A 17,767-nucleotide genomic window follows, 5' to 3' on the forward strand; every position below is an offset into this window, starting at 1 on the left:
ACCCACAAGGATCAGAGGATCCAACTGGGGCCAACCAAAAATCAGATCATAAAGGAATCATAGATGTTGCACAGTTCAGGGCTCCCAACATGTGAAGGGACATTAACGTTGTCTATTCCATCCCCTCTTTTTTCTTCTCATGTTGTCACCAATAAGAGGCACAATTTGCCTCTTACCAATATCTTATGGAGTTTAAGCACTTGCACAACTGGAGCACAGCCAGCTGTTTGTAGCTGTGAATTTACAACCCTGAATCTACAGGAAGTGTCAGAAGTGACAAAGCAACCAGAAGCAGCAAAGCCAACCCTACCCCATAGTCCAGCAGATGTAACTGCTGTGTACCTCAGGGATTTGACTCTTGAAGTCAAAAGGAGATGCGAAGATCACACTGGGAACAGAAAGACCTCAGTGTGCTGGAAAACACTTCACTTAGCAATGATGGAGGGGAAATTGTCTGTTAAAGCAAAGATGAACCTCAATATATTCAGGAGCCCATGAAGCTTCAGCAGTGTATCTTACTGAAGTTGGACAGGGACTGTTTTTTCTGCCATAGGGGATAAAGGCAGGCACATGACAGCTCATGTCTTTTGTTTTGTGATTATCATTCCAGCAGTGTGGGACTTAGCTTCTGCTTTCCAATAAGATTCCTTTGCAGTAATGGTACTTGCAATGCACAGACAATTCAATAAAATAATCTCATCTGACACAGTCACAGCCAAAGAAGAGGTCAGCTGGTGTATATAAGCTTTCCTCCCCAAACGTTTTACAATACTTACCAAGTCCCTTTTCCTTAGATTTTCTAGCAGCTGATCCATTTTATCTTGATCCTTATTGGATATTTCCACTTCATACAGACTGAAGTAAACGCCCTGAAAGCAAACTGCAGATAAAAGAGAGAGAACTTGATACAAGAGCAAAACAAAACAGTGCTCCCATAGCAGGAGGATGGATGTGAAACTGATGGCAATACTGATTTGGGGAGTTTGTTTTTCTTCAAATGCTGTGATTAAGATTTCCTAAGCTGGTCAACAGTTATGTTATAGTGAGTTTCCTCTTCAGCTCATGCTTCAGAGGAGATGTTTCCTGTCTTATCTGTGTAGCTAACAAAAACAGTTTAACTGGTGCTGCTGTGTGTTTCAATATATACAGGAAGCCTTTTGGAGGTAAAGATCTCATTCTAAAGTGCTGCTGCAGTTCATCCTTATTCTGTCTGCACTCTCATCCCAAGGGGAGTTTAACAAAAGCAAGTTCTCAGTCTCACCCCACTCCTTTATGAATCTCACAGCAAAATTCTTCAGTTCAAATGAGCGTTTCCTCTCTTTCATCAACCAACTGTAAGAATGTAGCTCCAAAGCACCTTAATCAAGCACTGCTGTGGCCTCCCCTACTTCTGCTTCCTCCCATGTCCTGGGCACTGCCCTCTGTGTAGATCTGCACTGTAAGCTGAATGCTAGACCTCAAAGGAGCCTCATCAGTTCCATGATCAGGCTCACACAGGTGATACACTCACTGGAGGAAGCACTGCAGCAGCCTACGTTTATTTTGGTGCAAGATACCAGGAAAATTCACATGGATATTCTGCAAATCATATCAGAGCTCTCAGTGTGCAACCTGCAATATCACCTCCTACAGGGAGGTGACTGTCCCTCTCTACAGGGAGGTGATTGTCCCTCTCTACTCGACTCTTGTGAGGCCCCATCTGGAGTACTGTGTCCAGGTGTGGAGCCCTCAGTACAAGAAAGACATTGAGATTTTGGAAAGGGTCCAGAGGAGGGCGACTAAGATGATCAGGGGGCTGGAGCACCTCCCCTATGAGGACAGGCTGAGGGAGTTGGGCTTGTTCAGCCTGGAGAAGAGAAGGCTGCGGGGTGACCTCATTGCAGCCTATCAATACCTGAAGGGAACCTACACCCAGGAGGGGAGTAAACTCTTCAACAGGGCTGACAACAGCAGGACTAGGGGAAATGGATCCAAGTTGAAGGAGGGAAGATTTAGGTTGGATGTTAGGGGGAAGCTCTTTACAAGGAGAGTGGTTAGGCCCTGGAACGGGCTGCCCAGGGAGGTTGTGGATGCCCCGTCCTTGGACGTGTTCAAGGCCAGGTTGGACGGGGTCCTGGGCAACCTGACCTGAATGTGTATGTTTGGTGGCCCTGCTAGGCAGGGGGGGTTGGAACTATATGATCCTTGGGGTCCCTTCCAACCCGGGTGATTCTGTGATTGCTGCTGGTTATGTCTGTGAATATCTGTGTCAGTAACTGTGTGCTTGCTGCAGTCACAGCCACTCGCAGCCAATCAGGAGCTCAACTCTCAAGAGCTGAGAGTTGCCAGGATCATCGAAACCTCAACCCAAAAAGCAAACAGCACATGAATCATAAAGATGCAGGTACAGGCAACTTCCTTTTGTGCCCTCTGCCAAGCAGAGCAAAGTGCTTGACTACAGACACCACACTACAGTGGCAGGTTTTTACACTCACCTTCATTCTCAATGTAATTCCTTTTCCCAAATGCAGCTTCTGGAAGCCTTTTCTTCAAGTCAGACAAACCCATGACATGGTTAATGTCCAGGTTGTGAGGGCTATGGGGAGAAAGGAGCAGAGGGTCAGAACACATACATAAGAGGCTCTCAGGATTAGCCACAGCAAAAATCCCAGGTGGCCCCATCACTAAGAACCAGAGAAAGCAGCTCTGGAGAAGCTGGAGATGCAGCTTGCTTAGCATTTAGCTGGTTGGAAGATCTTGCCTGAAAACTCCTCCAAACACTGATGATTCTGTTACTGGCTGTTTCAAGTTGCTGACTGCTGGTTAACCTCTGACTACTGAAGATTTTTAGTATTTCATTTTTCTTTGAACGTTAGTTGCCTCAATACTTGGTTTATTTTCCAATCTGTAAACATAAGTGGCTGACTGTATCTGCACTGTCAGAAAGCCCATTTCTCACAGGGCAAGCAAGTCCCACACAGGGATTATTCTTTTAGAATAAACATCCCCAAATGGTCTACATAGCAAAGCACTGACAAAATATAACTGTTTCCAGCTGTAGTACAGGGCTTGGTCTTGTGTCTTCCTCCAGCTGCTACTGTGACACTGCTGGCTGCCCAACACCCCTTCCTGACACTGGGAATTCCCTCTACATATATGTGTGTGGGTTCAAGGAGTTGCTGATCAACAAAGGGATAAAGCAGGAGACACAAAATTGGCTTTTGCTGCCACACGGATGCTGGAAGTCAACCAATCTGTCTGCTAAGAACCCAAAGGTGATCCCAAAATCATCACCAAAAGTGGCTGCAATGCTCTGCAGAAAGAAAAGGAAATGGCAACTTACAGCTGTGCTGGAATCGTGGAGCTGTATGGGGTCCTTAGGGCAATGTTGCACAAGAGCTGGCCCTGGATGGAGAGCTGCCCCCTCCATGGGCAGTACAGTCCTAAAGGCAGAAGGGAGAATGTCTTAGGGAAAGGAAGAGAGGAGAGCAAACGGAACGATTCATTTATGAAAATAAAACAACAGTGATCAGATGCTCTTACCTTCGTGATTAGGTTCAGGTCTACAGAAAAGGGAGAAAAAGAGGAATATTTAGCAACAAGGAAGAGAAAACAGCCCACAAAAGCAATGCAGTACTTCAGAATAACAGCAAGCTGCTTACAGGCTCTCTCTAGCCAAGATGGGCATTTCCTTTGGCTCCCTGTACTGGCAGGCAATGACTATGTATGGGCAGATCTGCCTGGGGCGCTCCGCAGTGCTGCCCTCGGACACTTCATACACGTAGTACTGGGGTGAGAAGGGACAGAGAGAAGAAAATAAACGTTAAGGAATGAGCAAGGCACCTCAGCCAGCACTGCTTTTCCCTGCTGCCCCAAACCCCATACCTGGTTCTGTTCAAAGGCTTGGCAGGGGCTGCTCTTTGATGACATGATGCTCGTGCTCATGGCAACGTGACAATCATAGCCAGGAGATGGGCAGGTGTAGCTGGTTGTGTAATTCTCAGATACCACCTTGACCTTTCCCTGTGTGAAAAAAGTAAACAAGCCACTGACATATAAAAATCCACATAAGTGTATGCAGAAATATGCTTTAAAAGATCCCTGATCGCTTTTTTCCCCAAAGAAAACTGCTAATGGCAGCCAGATTCTCCCTACTGTGAGGGGTTTGAAAGCATTTGAATCTTCACAAATAGGACTCCTCTGAGCTTGTCATGGCAGACAAACAAGTGCTAAGGAGAGACAATAGGAGTAATGTGTTGTCATTGCAGGAGCTCAAGGGAAAAGGAGAGAGGGGCCATACCCCAGTTCCATGGAAGAAGAGAATGGAGCTATGATCTGAACCACCCTAAGAGGTGTTCAAGGCCAGATTGGATGGGGGCCTGGGCAGCCTGGTCTGGTATTAAATGGGAAGCTTGGTGGCCCTGCATATGACAGGGGAGTTGGAGATTTGTGATCCTTGAGGTCCTTTCCAACCCTGGCCACACTGTCATCCTAAGGCTTCTGCCTTGAACCCCTTGAAAAATACATAACAGTCCAGGGAAAGAAGTGAAAAAACCCTATTGGGAATTTGGAAAGTCCTCTGCATCCCTGCAAACCATCAGCCAAAAGCAGTCTGATACCTTGCTTTCTAATCTGACACATCCCACGGTCAAAAATCCCCAACAGCTCTCAGCAGAGCTGATTTTGCACCCTGCCTCGTCACACTTACAAGCATCAATGCATCCTTAAAAACTGCCTGCACTGTACAGTGATTTCCAAAAACTATTCCATGCATTTTACCTTGATTAGCTTACAAATGACAATAAAGCCTGATTTTCCATGATACCAAGGTCTCGGATGAAGGCAGTCTGCATACTTGGAAATATACACCCCTGCAAAGACAAAGCAATGCAAGATTACAAGAATGGTCTGTTTTTCCTGCAACACATGACAGTGCATGAAAATGGATTAAGCAAGGACTTGTCTCTTCCAGGAGAGTGTGACAAAATCTCTACAAAGAAACATACTGTCATATCTCAGTCAATGAGGACTAAGATATATGCACAGGTAAATAACCACTTCCAGTCTTGCTTGGTTTGGCACTTACTGCTACGGACAATTCCAAAATTTGGTGCCTTGGCCTACAAAGATTCCCAGGACAAGCACTGGGAGACATTCTGCTCCTGGCAGAAGGATTTCTTTGAATAATGTGGTCTGCACTGTGTGCCTTGAGACCTCAGGCCTTTGAGCAAGGAACAGATACAGGCTGTGAAGGGCTTTGGCACAACACAATCTGCTCTAGTTATTAACAGAACTGCTGGCAAAAAAGCTCAGCAAGTGGACTTTTTAGAGCAGATGGAGGGTTGCCAAAAAGTCATGTTGGGTGGATATGAGTGTTTATTAGCAAAGGAGAGAAAATCTGAATTGCAGAGGAGAGATAATACATGTTCTGGAGTATATCCCATCCTCATCCTGTTGAAGGAGTAAAAGGAAGACCATGCTGCTTCTATGATCCAAACAAGTGTCATTTACCTGGTAAGTAACAAGCAGTTCCCACTGAGTAAATAGAAAGGCAGCACCCGAGGGTTTATCTGGGCTTGTGCTTTTAAATGAGGCAGTGCTCCCACAGCAGTGAGCTAAATGGAAATCTTACCTTTTGCTGGGTCACCAAGCATGGAAATGGAACTGCTGTTCACACGGAGGCCAGTCTGACACACCTCTTTTGCCTTCAAAAGAAGAAACAGCCTGTTTTGCTGTCTGTTTTCAAAGGTAAAGGACACAGCAACCAAATCTATAGTGCAACAGCCAGCAGAATGCTAGCAGTAGGCAAACATTTACGTGCTGAACTTCAATTAGAGATCACTACAGACCCAAAACTCCTGCAGCACGAACATGACTAAACCAGCTGAAATCAACGAGAAGAAAACGTGTTGCTTTGGGTGCTAAACAATGAGTTGTGCTTCTCAAGGATTGCTGCTCTATGGAAACAGAAGGATTTTCCACATTTGCAGGGTAGAGAAAAATCTTTAGAAAGCATGGAAGAATTTCAACTCCTCCAGAAACCAACGCAAGCATTTCAAAGTCCAGCCTTATCTGCACAGGAAATTTGTTGAAAGATAACTGTAACAGGCCGGCATGAATGCAAACAACACCTTTCACTTCACGCTCACACCTGCTGGGGCACAATAACTTCCTTGGGAGTGTCTCAACAGAACTGATTTCATTCACTTTCAAAGTGGATTCACCAAAGCATGCGAAGACCAAACGCACGCCGACCAAAGAGGGACAGTCTATTTGAACTCTTTGTGGGTGAGAAATTAAAACAAACCTTAAATTGTACATGCATATGGCACTTGGGGACATGCTTCAGAGGGCAGGTTGGTGATGTGGTGATGGTTAGATTAGATGGTCTTAATGGCCTTTCCCAACCTTAATGATTCTAGGATTCTCTATGGGACAACGCTCACTCCCAAACTTAGACTGCATGTGGTTCATTTTGATGCAGTTTGATCCAAATCAAACTAAACTGCATTCAGGCCACTCTCATTCTGAACAGAATTATCACTACAGGGATTTACCATGGTGCCATTGAAGCGTATGACAAATGAATTCTCCCTAGACTCCTTGAGTATCCTTGTGCAGGCAAACTCTTCACACAAAAAAATCAAACACATCCTCTTGAGAAAACAGGCAGGAAAAATATTTCCCAGAAATGGTCAGGCTTTCTCTCTACACAGATAGCAAAACCAAGGGAATTTACTCAAAACCAGCTGGTAAATCCTGTCTTCAGTCTTCCTGTCTCTTCTAATTGTATGTGAAGGGTTTTATTTGCCTGTACTTGACTGTAAATCCACTGGAACAAAGGCAGATTCCTTACAGTTCTCTACAGAGGGCAAGAGAGACCTCAGACTGGAGCCAACTGGAGATACCCAAATTAGGATCCATCTCTAGAACATCCCAGGAGCTACTTTCAGAATCTGCTTTGGACCATTTATGTAGCAGTACATAAGTGGGGTACAAAGAGCCAGGACCTTCTGTTAACAGAACTGCTGGGCTTTGCTGGGAAGGAACACACGTGTCAGCACTTGGCATCGACTTCCTAAGCTGAATAAACATTTGAGGTTACCTCTTCTTCGTTGTCAAACAGGAGAAATGCAAAGGTCTCCTCAAGCTCCTCTTGGCTGTATCCAGCTGCTTCCTTTGCTTGGACAAAAGCTTTGAGCTGCAGAAGACACAAGGACACTTTGTTCTACTCCATTTGCACCCGAACCAACAACTGAGCAGTGCAGGGAACGTGAGCACAGCGTGTCCCACATACCTCCCTCCAGCTGTGGTCACATCAGCTGCTTGTCCAGCTCATGTACCCACTCCCACCATAAGTGCCCCAAACCACACAGCTGGGAATATCCAGCATTATTCCACTGTGCTCCTTTCACCACATTTTGTCAGGCTACTGGAGAGCTTTTTCCCTGAGCAACATGTGGGCTTGTCAAGCACCACATTTAGTGACCAGCTGTGGCCATCAGATGACAAACCATCTCAGCTATGGAACAGATACCAAGAGGGGGTGCTTGGAGAAAACTTTCTCCACTGACCAGGGAAGCCAAAACTGTTTGATTTGAGGGCAGATGTATCATGCAATTACAGCTCAGAGGGTTTGGCTCCAGCCAGATTATGTCACCTTTATTTCTTTTGTCTAACAAAGCAGCATGTGTTCCCAGTGCTGACAGCAGAGAACTGCAACCATGCTGCCTTTGCACTGTAATAAAAGAAGACATGGAAGGATAAGATTTTTGTAATGGTGTTCTAAGATAAGAAAACAATGGTCTCATCAGTGCTTTGGTTTATTTTGACTTTAGAACTCACAAGAAAACCATCAGATGACTTAATTCCTCCCCTCCTTGTATTTTATCCAGCTCTGTAGTGACTTTCCTAGATGGTCCTGCGTGGAGCTAGGAGTTTGAGTCCCTTCCAACTCAGGATATTCTAAGGCCTCCAAGCTCTATTTAATTCATGACAACAAGCAGGCCAGCCAGCTCCACGAGGATAGGCTTTCAGAAGGGAAAGCCTATTCCATGCCAAGAAAACTATAGGAAGGCATTTAAAAGTGGTTTCATAAATGCTAGAAAAAGGGAAACTTGGGGTTAAACCTAGTGCTTGCTTAGGCATGATGGCAGAAATACCACTGTGGGCATCTGCCTTGCTGTGAATCAGCAGAACTATGCATGATATGCAAAGCCATTAAAGCTCTCCTTCCAAGCATCAAACCAGCATTTCAACCTGTGCCTGAAGGCCTGCTCCAGGAGTCCTGCTGAATACTTGGCAATGCTGGATGAATTGACCTTTTGTTCCTAATCAGAATGGGAAGGAAGAAGAAGAAAGCAAAAGCTCTCCAGTTGCGAGCTGCAAATGGGGCACTACAATGTATACAGGTGAGAAACACTGCCCTTTTCTGAGCTTCCAGCAACTCCCTGCTCTCCCAGCAGCCTTACCTCATTCAGAAAAACGTCATTTTCCACCAGAATTGCTTGGCTGTACCAAAAACCATCCTGAGATGTAGAGTCCAAGTAGGAATTCTGCAGCACCGAAACCGCCGTCTGCAAAAGGGAACTTGACTCTCTGAACTCCGGATACAAACCTGGTGAAAGAATCGTAGGATTATTACATTGGGAACAGACCTCTAAGATGATCATAAGAAATGAAGCCAAAAAGCAGGTGCCAAATATTAATTCTGGACGTTCCCAGATATCAGCACAGGGCCTCAGCAGAGCTGGCTGGCAGCTTGGCTCATTTAACAACATCTCCACGGGGCTGATCCATCAGCTCTGCAGCACCCAAGGGAACTTTTTTAGCAGTTTCCCTCCAGGCACACAGCACTTTGTCTGAAAGCTAACTGCCCTCAGCCAGGAGGAACAGGAGCTCCCAGTTTGCCATCAAACCCTTTAAACTCTTCTTTTGCAACAGAAAAAAAAAGTAAAATTTTTCACAACTGCCAGAAGCAAAACCTGATGGTAAATTAACTTTATGATCTCTGAGCAAGTCAGAGTTTTCTCTTCTGCTGAGAAGTTACTGAGGTTTCCTGGTCTGTGATCAGATCAGCTTCTTAGGGCTATCAGTTTAACCCTAAAAGCTTTCAGGTCTTAAAGAACATGGTTCTCTCACTTCAGAGCCTCAATTGGCTGCTCTCCCAAAGCCCACATTCTCTCCACAAATCTCCCAAGGAAAGAAAAACTCCAGTAAAACACTTCCCAAGAGCCTCCCACCAACAGGAGATCCACATCCCAATCAACAAATCAAATACAGACGCGTAGACAAACGAAAGCACCGCAGTTTTTATGCAGTTTTTATGCTCCTGAAGCTGTTCAAATCCAAATGTTAAATAAAACAGCCATGCAGAAATACAGGAAATCCTGGGTTTGGTCTCTATTGCACATTTAGAAAGCTTTATCACCGATGATGATTCATGATCTACGGGATTTCAAACCTCAAGCTGAATTTGCAACACAGACGCATCACAAAGGTTTATTTCTTACAAGCCCATGAACTTTAAACATGAAAAGCAATCACCTATGAGGAAAGAAACGTGGAAACTCCAAACCTGATGTAAAGAGCAAGTTTTGCATGCTGGTTCCCCTTTAAGAAGAACTTCACAGCCATTTTTGAAGCTAAGTTCTCATTTTAGCTTCTGCAACGGAAAGGCCCTTGTTGCTTTGGCAATAAGATGGCATCAGCTGTTGCCCTGAAATCTCCTTGGGGTTTGACTCCTATTTTTAAAGGGTACATTTTGTTCTGTTTCTTCATTTCCTCCTAACTCAAGGGGAAAAAAGAAGACAGAAATACTGCCTATGTGATAAATCTTGCTATTTCTCTCAGCCTTTGCTCACTTTTTCCTCACTTGCCTTTTGCTTTGCTCTGTCACCTTCTTGCATCTTCAAGGCAGCAGTCAGGGCAGTCCGGCTCCTCCACGTGACGCAGATCAGGGAGTTATGTCCCAGCTCTGCTCAAAAACTTGAACAGAACACAATGTCCCCTTCTGCTTCCTGCCCTGAGCACCACAATAACACTCATGTCCACAGCCACGCAATGTTCTGCTCCTCCTACTTTGCAGCTCTACATCACTGACAAGTTTGGGAGGTTCTGACTCAAACAATTGCTCCTTCTGTTCCTTTCCAGTTCAGCTGCAGCGTAAAAACGAAAGTCCCCCCAAAAGTTGCCTCAGTCATACATAAACAGGCGAGATGGAACAGGCAGAGAGTGGCATTGAGTCCCACAGCTCACCTTGACCTCTGTGTCCCCTTTCAGATGTAAAGAGGCTCCTTCAGCTCTGCGCTTACAGAAAGACCAGCAAAACCCCGGCTGCATTGAGTGCAGCCCTCATGCTGAGGTTGGCAGGCACTGAGCAGGCTCTGAGCAGGGGAAAGTGAAAGTGCCTACCAGAAGCAAAAGTGAAAGTGCTAGCTTTCCCTCCGAGCAGCTTGGATGTGCCACCATCATCCCTTGGCATCTTAAGGGGAGAGGGGGATGATTTCTCACAGATGGTCAATGGGATGGATAGAGAATGGCTGGATAGACAAAGGATAGATGATGGAGATGATGGATAGACGTACAGATGGAGAAGCCCAGCATGGCTTGACACCAACAGAGCCCAAATGAACCTACACTGGATGTTATCCATGCCCAAAAAAGTCCTCAGGATAAAATTTCACAGTCCTGGTGATTTCCAACCCCGAGAGAGCAGTCACCTTTGCAGTTCCTAACGCACCCAGGAGTCCCACGCTGCTGTTCCTCTTCCAGATTCTGTGCTGGATGTCAGTCAGCAGGGCCAGCTGAGGCCAAGCAGCTCAGGCTCTGCAATAGCAGGATCCTCTTTCTGCTCATGCAACTGACCTCTGGATGGCCTCACCACGTGGAGACTTCCAAAGCCAGCCCAGGAGGAAAACCCACGCTTTTTGAACCACTTACCAGTACAGGCTTGTACTAGAAAACAAGGTTTTCTTTTCTCTTTTCTTTAACCTTAATGCTTTACTAGTGCTTGCTGCATGTATTTGAATGCTGTCAGACCTCCAAAATCCACGTGGTCAATGCAGGCTGAACACGGTCACACTGCTCGCCTATGGGTGTGCATCCCGCTCCTCACAGCCCTTCCCCATCTCATCTCTTCCATTTTTGGGTTGCAGAGCCATCATTAGTGTGAGCTGTAACAGCAGGCCTTGCTCCCAGCATGGGTTGGGGCATCACATGCCACTTCATACCACTGGAAAGTCCACGTACTGCAAGGTGAAACTCCTTAAGACCACCCTCCTCCCACTGACATCCACTTGCTCTCTTCTTTTTTCATCTCCCACTCTGATTTTGCTGCTCACCTTCAGCACGTGGTAACTATTTTGACAATTACATGAACTGTCCCTTTAAATCCTGCTCTAATTATAAAACACACATTATTACCTGCTTGATTATCACCTGCGAGCTTCTTTTAGCTACAGCCCGTGCAGCCCAACTTTCATAATGAGCCTTGGTTCATCAGTGTTGCAGCATCACTACACAGGAGCCTCTTTACTCATTCAGTGTAAGCCCAAATTAAGGCAGACTATTTGCAAACTGATCAACCAAAGCAGACCCCAGAGACTGCAATGTGGTCCTGCTATGGAGGAGGTGTCCTGTGTCCACAAGGACCAGGTCCAGGCAGCGTGGGATGGTTAGCATGGCACTGAAGCAGGAAGTGATTTGGTTTATTTGAGCCTTTCAGGCTTTTCTTGTGTTTCAATGTGTGCTCTTCAAAGCTGTTCAATCTCAGAACACAATCTACTACACCAGACAATCACTTCATTCCCACTGCTCCTGCTGCATCAGCCACATTTGCAGCTTTGCTGCTTCTTTTTCTTTCACTTTCTTGCTTTCTTCCTTCCTATTCCTCACACCCAAAGCTACAACCTCACATTTCTAGGGTGGAAAGCTGGGGTTCCAATAACGTTCAGCATTTTCCAAAGGTAGCACCCACAGGATACTACAAATGGGTTCTACAATCCCCTCAGATTTGTGGGGAAAAAAAAATGAATCTATTAAACACTGAGATACCAGCTCTTTGTCAGGAAGTCCTCAAGCCACAAACCTTCACAGGCAGCACAAGCATTCGGGAGAAAGAAGAGAAAGAAACCACCTCTCTGCATTGTATGTTGTATTCTCAGAAGAAGAGTGGCTGGCATGCAAAGAAGAGCCTTCCAACTATAGAGCTCTGCTATCTTTTGCAGGTTCCTGGTTTGATGTACCTACTCACAGTGGTTGCTGATAAGCTGGAAAACAATAAAGAAAAAAAACAAACAGGGCTGTATTTAAAATTCCCTCTAGATATACGGGAAAATGCAATTATCCAGGTAGGCAATATTTATTTTTATCACCTTTGAGGAGTAAGATGATGCAGGGCACCCACTCAGAAGAGACACCACTCTGCCCAGAGGATCAACAACCTTTCTGGAACTTGAATTTTTTTTACCCTGGAGGGTGACAAGGCCTTTGGACAGGTCACCCCACTCCTGGATGGGCAAAGCCAGAGCTGCCCCATTCTGATGTCGGTGACAATCTTCTCAGAGCAGGAATCCTGCTCTGGAGAAACCTTCCAAGTACAGTTTCTTTGATTTTTGAACCTCCTTCCTGTTACCTTCAGCTGCTCACATAATTGAAGATGTGGTTATTGCAGGCTTGCCCTCCTTCGTTCATCACACAGTTGTTGCTGTCTTTCATCTTCACAGATGCTCCTCAAAGCCTCCTCTTTCTCCAGCTCTCCTCTTCTGTTGGGTTGCCACTTTGTGGAGCCACTCATCTGCAGGTGTCTGCGTTGACTCTTCCCAAATCCAGCACCATCATCACCACTTTAGCATTTAGACAACTAAGAAGTTCCTTTCTTTACAAAACCAGTAGCCACGAGACAATCAGACCCAATGCTGAGGGAGAGCTGTAAAAGTGTGCCCAGAAACTTAAGACCCAAATGATGGCAAAGTAATGGCCTTTGCTACATGATGTTTCATCATGTGCTTTCCATTTGGGAAAAGGGGACAAAAAAAAAGGATTGTGGCTGGACAAATTGGGCAGGTCGTTGGGCAGACCTGCCTGAAAAGCTGTAGCTATACTCCTCCAATCAGTCCTTTTGTGCTTGAGAAAGCCTGAAACAGGGTTGAATCTGTTCTTCAGTTTGTTTGATGGCATTCCTTTTGCTCTCACTATAGAAGCTCTTCTTTCAGCGTTGACTTTCTTCCATTTTCTTGCTCTCCTTGACGCAGAGACAGAGCTCTACCACACATTCTCTGTGAACCCGTTGGCTTTGGAAATTACAAAGACACACTTACAGTTTCCAGCAGAAACAGAAATGAAGCCAAACAATCAGATCTACCCACACACATGCCAATTTTAGATAACCACAAGAAGTATCAAATCGTTATCATCAGAAAGAAAAAAAGCCAAACAATGCCAAAACAGCATTTACCAAAAATGATAACTATTTCACTTTTCTGTCTCAAAGTGATTTTAACCAATATCCATGCTTCAGTCTGGTACAGCTGTACAAGTCCTCGTTCATCGCAGGAAAGTTGGACTAAATGGCTTTTAAGGGTCCCTTCCAACTCAAACGATTCCATGATTTGTCCCAGTGCTCCTTCCCTTCACCTGCAGTTAAGCTATGAAGCAAATCACCAAATAACAGCAGAAGAGAAAATAAAAGAAACTATTTTTAATATAGACAGGTTCAACGTTCTGGATTACCACACAACTCCTCAAAGATCTGTGCCAATGAAGCTTGAAATCTGGCACGATGGTGCTCCACTCCTTGGACTATTTTTGTTGTCCTTCTCTGGGTGTGCTCCACCAGATCCATGTATTTTTCTACTGAGGACTCCACATGAGGACATGGTACTCCAGGTGAGGCCTCACCCTGCTGACCACACTTCTTTTGATGCAGGCCAGGATATGGTTAGCAGTGTGTAAAGCCAGTGTCAGAGCAAAGTAACACAATCCAGGGAATTCTGTCCATCCAGATTTCCCCCTATTGAGGAGTGCATACAAGTTTGGGGATGATTGGGAGGCAGAACTGTGCAAAACCAGTGCAGAAACACCCCTCTAATGTCAATTTTTCCATCTGTAATGCTGATTGATTCCCATCCCAACAAGGGTCCAAAATGGGAACAAAGGCCTGCCAGCCTCCATCCTGCACATAAACTGATGTTTGCATTTTCACATCCTGCTTTCCTGAAGGGCATCTGCATGGCTTCACCCAGCTCCCAAGGAGAGACCACAAAGCAACAACAACAAAATAAAGACCACACCCTTCCCAATTTTATCTTTACCAGAACACACAGTAACTGGGAAGCCTGGAATGGCCAATGCATTCCCAAGGAGAAATTAAAACAGTTTTGCTACAGTTTGGAAGACCTTGAGATAGGGCTGAGGGGGTCCAAAGGCATCAGAGTAGGGCTGAGGGGGTCTGAAGGAACTGGGGTGGCTGTCTGCAGGGGTGAGAGGGTCTGAAGGCCTTGGGATGATTGTCTATAGGACTGGGGGGGTCTGAAGGGCATGGGGTAGCTGTCTGAAAGGGTGAGGGGGTCTGAAGGGCTTGAGATGCCTGTCTGTAGAAGTGAGGGGGTCTGAAGGCCTTGGGATGGCTGTCTGGAGGGGTGAAGGGGTCTGAAGGGCTCTTATGTAGGGCTCAGTGGGTCTGAAGGACATAGCGTGGCTGTCTGTAAAGCTGAGGGAGTCTGAAGGGCACAAGGTGGTTGTCTGTAGGGGTGAAGGTATCTGAAAGCCTTGGGGTCGAGCTGATGGGATCTGAAGGGCTTAGGGCGCTGTCTGTAGGGGTGAGGGGGCCTGATGGACTTGGGGTCGGGCTGAGGGAATCTGAAGGGCTTGGGGTGGCTGTCTATAGGGGTAAGAGAGTCTGAAGGCCTTGGGGTGGCTACCTACAGGGCTAAGGAGGTCAGGAGGCCTTGGGGTAAGGCTGAGGGGGTCAGTAAGACTTGGGGTGGCTGTCTGTAGAGCTGAGATGGTCTAAAAGCCTTGCACGGCTGTCTGTAGGGGTGATGGGTCTGAAGGCCTTGGGGTGGCTATGGTAGGGGTGAGAGGATCTGAAGGCCTTGGAGTAAGGGTTGATGGGGTCTTGAGGTGGTTTTCTGTAGAGAGGAGGGGATCTGAAAGGCTTGGCTTAGGGCCGAGGGAGTCTGAAGGGCATGGGGGTGGTTGTCCGTAGATCCAAGGGAGTCTGAAGGCCTTGGGGTAGGGCTGAGGGATCTGAAGGGCTTGGGGTGGCTGTCTATAGGGGTGAGGGGGTCTGAAAGGCTTGGGGTAGGGCTGAGGGGGTCTGAAGGGTTTAGAGGGTCTGAAGAGCTTAGGGTAGCTGTCTGTAGAGATGAAGGGGTCTGAAGAGTTTGGGGTAAGGCTGAGGGGGTCCAAAAGGCTTGGGATAGCTGTCTGTAGAGCTGAGGGGGTCTAAAAGCCTTGCATGGCTGCCTGTAGGAGTGATGGGTCTGAAGGCCTCGGGGTGGCTATGGTAGGGGTGAGAGGATCTGAAGGCCTTGGAGTAAGGGTTGATGGGGTCTTGAGGTGGTTTTCTGTAGAGAGGAGGGGATATGAAGAGCTTGGCTTAGGGCCGAGGGAGTCTGAAGGGCATGGGGGTGGTTGTCCGTAGATCCAAGAGAGTCTGAAGGCCTTGGAGCAGCTGCCCGTAGAGCTGAGGGGGCCTGAAGGCCTTGGGGTGGCTGCCTGTAGGGCCGAGGGCTGCTCCCATCCCTCATCCTAAGGGAAAAGGGAAACCTCTGAGGCGCACCCCGCTTCATAAGGGAGCACAGGGAGGCAAATCCACGCCCAATCCCCCCCCCCCCCCCCCCCCCCCCCCCCTCCGCCAAATCCCCAGCAGGAAAAGACAGAGCCGGCGTCCCCCCGGTCCCCCCCACTGCGTTGCTCACCCGCTCCCGGCCTTCGGGCCGCCTCGTCCCGCCGCTCTCCCATGCTCGGGGCTCTCTCCGTTCCGTTCCGCTCCGTCCCCTCACGCCATAACGCCCGCCCGGCCCTTCCCCGCGCGGCACCGCGGTCTCCGGGGCCGGGCGGGCCGAAAAGGGGGAATCAGGAGAAACGGGGAGGCATTGCGGGACCGCAGCACAACGCCGGCCCCCAGGAAGGGGAAGGCAACCCCGGGGAGGGAAGGAGAGGGCGGGCCGAGGGCGGGCGGCGGAGGGGTGAAAAAAACAGAAAGTGAAAACTGAACCGGAAAGACAGCGCTGCCGCGCCCGCGGCTTTCCTCTTCCCGCGGGTCAGCGCGGCGCGGCGGCGTTCGTCTGCCGTCCCTCAGCCCCTTCTTCCCTCACAGATCTCAGCCCGCATTGCCGTCCTTCGGCCCTTCCCTCATAGATCTCAGCTCTCATTGCTGTCCTTCAGCCCTGTTCCCTCACAGACCTCAGCCCTGTTCTGCACAGCCCCTTCCCTCAGTCTCTTCCCTCAGCCCCCGTGGCTTTTCCTCAGCGACTTCCCTCACAGATCTCAGCCCTCATTGCCATCCCTCAGCCCCTTCCCTCAAAGATCTCAGCCCTCAATCCCTTCCCTCAGCCCTTTCCTTCATAGATCTCAGCCCTCACTGCCATCCCTCAGCCCTTTCCTTCATAGATCTCAGCCCCCATTGCCATCCCTCAGCCCCTTCTCTCACAGATTTTGGCTCTCATTGCCGTCCTTCAGCCCTTTCCCTCACAGATCTCAGCCGTGTTTTCCACAGCCCCTTCCCTCAGATTTCAGCCTTCAATCCCTTCCATCACCCCTTCCCTCACAGATCTCAGCCCTACTCTCCACAGCCCCTTCCCTCTGTCCCCATTGCCTTCCCTCAGTCTCTTCCTTCAGCCCTCATTGCCATCCCTCAGCGCCTTCCCTCACAGATCTCAGCCCCCATTGCCATCCCTCAGCCCCTTCCCTCACAGATCTCAGCTCTCACTGCCGTCCCTCAGCCCCTTCCCTCATGAAGTTCAGCCCCTATTGCGTTCCATCATCCCTTCCCTCACAGACCTCAGCTCTGTTCTCCACAGCCCCTTCCCTCACAGATTTTTCTCTCACAGATTTTTCCTTCACAGGCTCCAGTCCCTTCCTTCAGCTTCTTCCCTCAGTCCCCTGATTTCTTCCCTCAGCTCTTGGCCCTTTCCCTCACCTCCATCCCTGATCCCCTCAGAGCAATTTTGTGGCTCTCCCCTCATCCCCATCCTTCAGCCCCCATTGCTTTCACTCACAGCTAAATCTACCTTCTAAATCTACCCTCTTCCAGTTTAAAACCATTTCCCTTTGTCATATCACTACCTGCCCTTATAAAAAGTCCCTCCCCAGCTTTCCTGGGGAAAAGCTTGCTATCTTCACCTCCATGGTGTTCTTAGGGAAGTGTCCCTGTACAGTGAGGGACATAAAGAGTGACTTGGTTGCCCTCTTTAAATAGGATTCTTTTCCAATATATTTTCAAGCATCTGGTCCCACGGGTTGTTAAACCCCCAGGAATGTTGTTCCTCTTGACAACACTGAAATGCAGAGCCTGGGGATGATTCTGCCCCAAGGATGGGAGGAGCAAATGAGCACTTAAGGAGAAAAAGTAGATAAATAATTCAGATAAATAAGGAACAGGGTGATCTGGGCTCATCCAAACACTTTGTGCAAAGCATATGTTGCTGAAGTATCCAGGCTTTGATTTAGCTCTGGTTGGGTGTATTTTTCTATGCTGGGTAACTGTGATTCTCAGTAGGCATGGTGGTGACGTCCTGGCAATTGGACTTGAATATTTGAAGGTCTTTTCTAACCATAATGA

The 17,767-nt window shown here is 47.6% G+C and overlaps 1 protein-coding gene across 2 annotated transcripts in view; it reads right to left on the reverse strand.

Moving 5' to 3' along the window:
- Positions 1–16,587, reverse strand: part of TASOR2 (transcription activation suppressor family member 2) — a 38,003-nt gene extending 21,416 nt beyond the window's left edge. Inside the window, exons 1-11 of one of the 2 annotated variants that reach the window (XM_048942723.1) lie at positions 15,903–16,587; positions 8,451–8,596; positions 7,085–7,180; positions 5,612–5,684; positions 4,759–4,850; positions 3,865–4,002; positions 3,642–3,766; positions 3,523–3,542; positions 3,323–3,422; positions 2,475–2,575; positions 777–880 (exon numbers count right to left, since the gene is read on the reverse strand). In XM_048942723.1, the coding sequence (XP_048798680.1) occupies positions 777–880; positions 2,475–2,575; positions 3,323–3,422; positions 3,523–3,542; positions 3,642–3,766; positions 3,865–4,002; positions 4,759–4,850; positions 5,612–5,684; positions 7,085–7,180; positions 8,451–8,596; positions 15,903–15,945 (1,038 nt within the window). In that variant the 5' untranslated portion in view covers positions 15,946–16,587. The remainder of the gene's footprint in view (positions 1–776; positions 881–2,474; positions 2,576–3,322; positions 3,423–3,522; positions 3,543–3,641; positions 3,767–3,864; positions 4,003–4,758; positions 4,851–5,611; positions 5,685–7,084; positions 7,181–8,450; positions 8,597–15,902) is intronic. The other variant, XM_048942714.1, reaches the window with a different exon arrangement.
- Positions 16,588–17,767: the final 1,180 nt, after the last annotated feature.

Source organism: Lagopus muta, chromosome 1 (genome assembly GCF_023343835.1).
Source record: "Lagopus muta isolate bLagMut1 chromosome 1, bLagMut1 primary, whole genome shotgun sequence".
NCBI lineage: Eukaryota > Metazoa > Chordata > Aves > Galliformes > Phasianidae > Lagopus > Lagopus muta.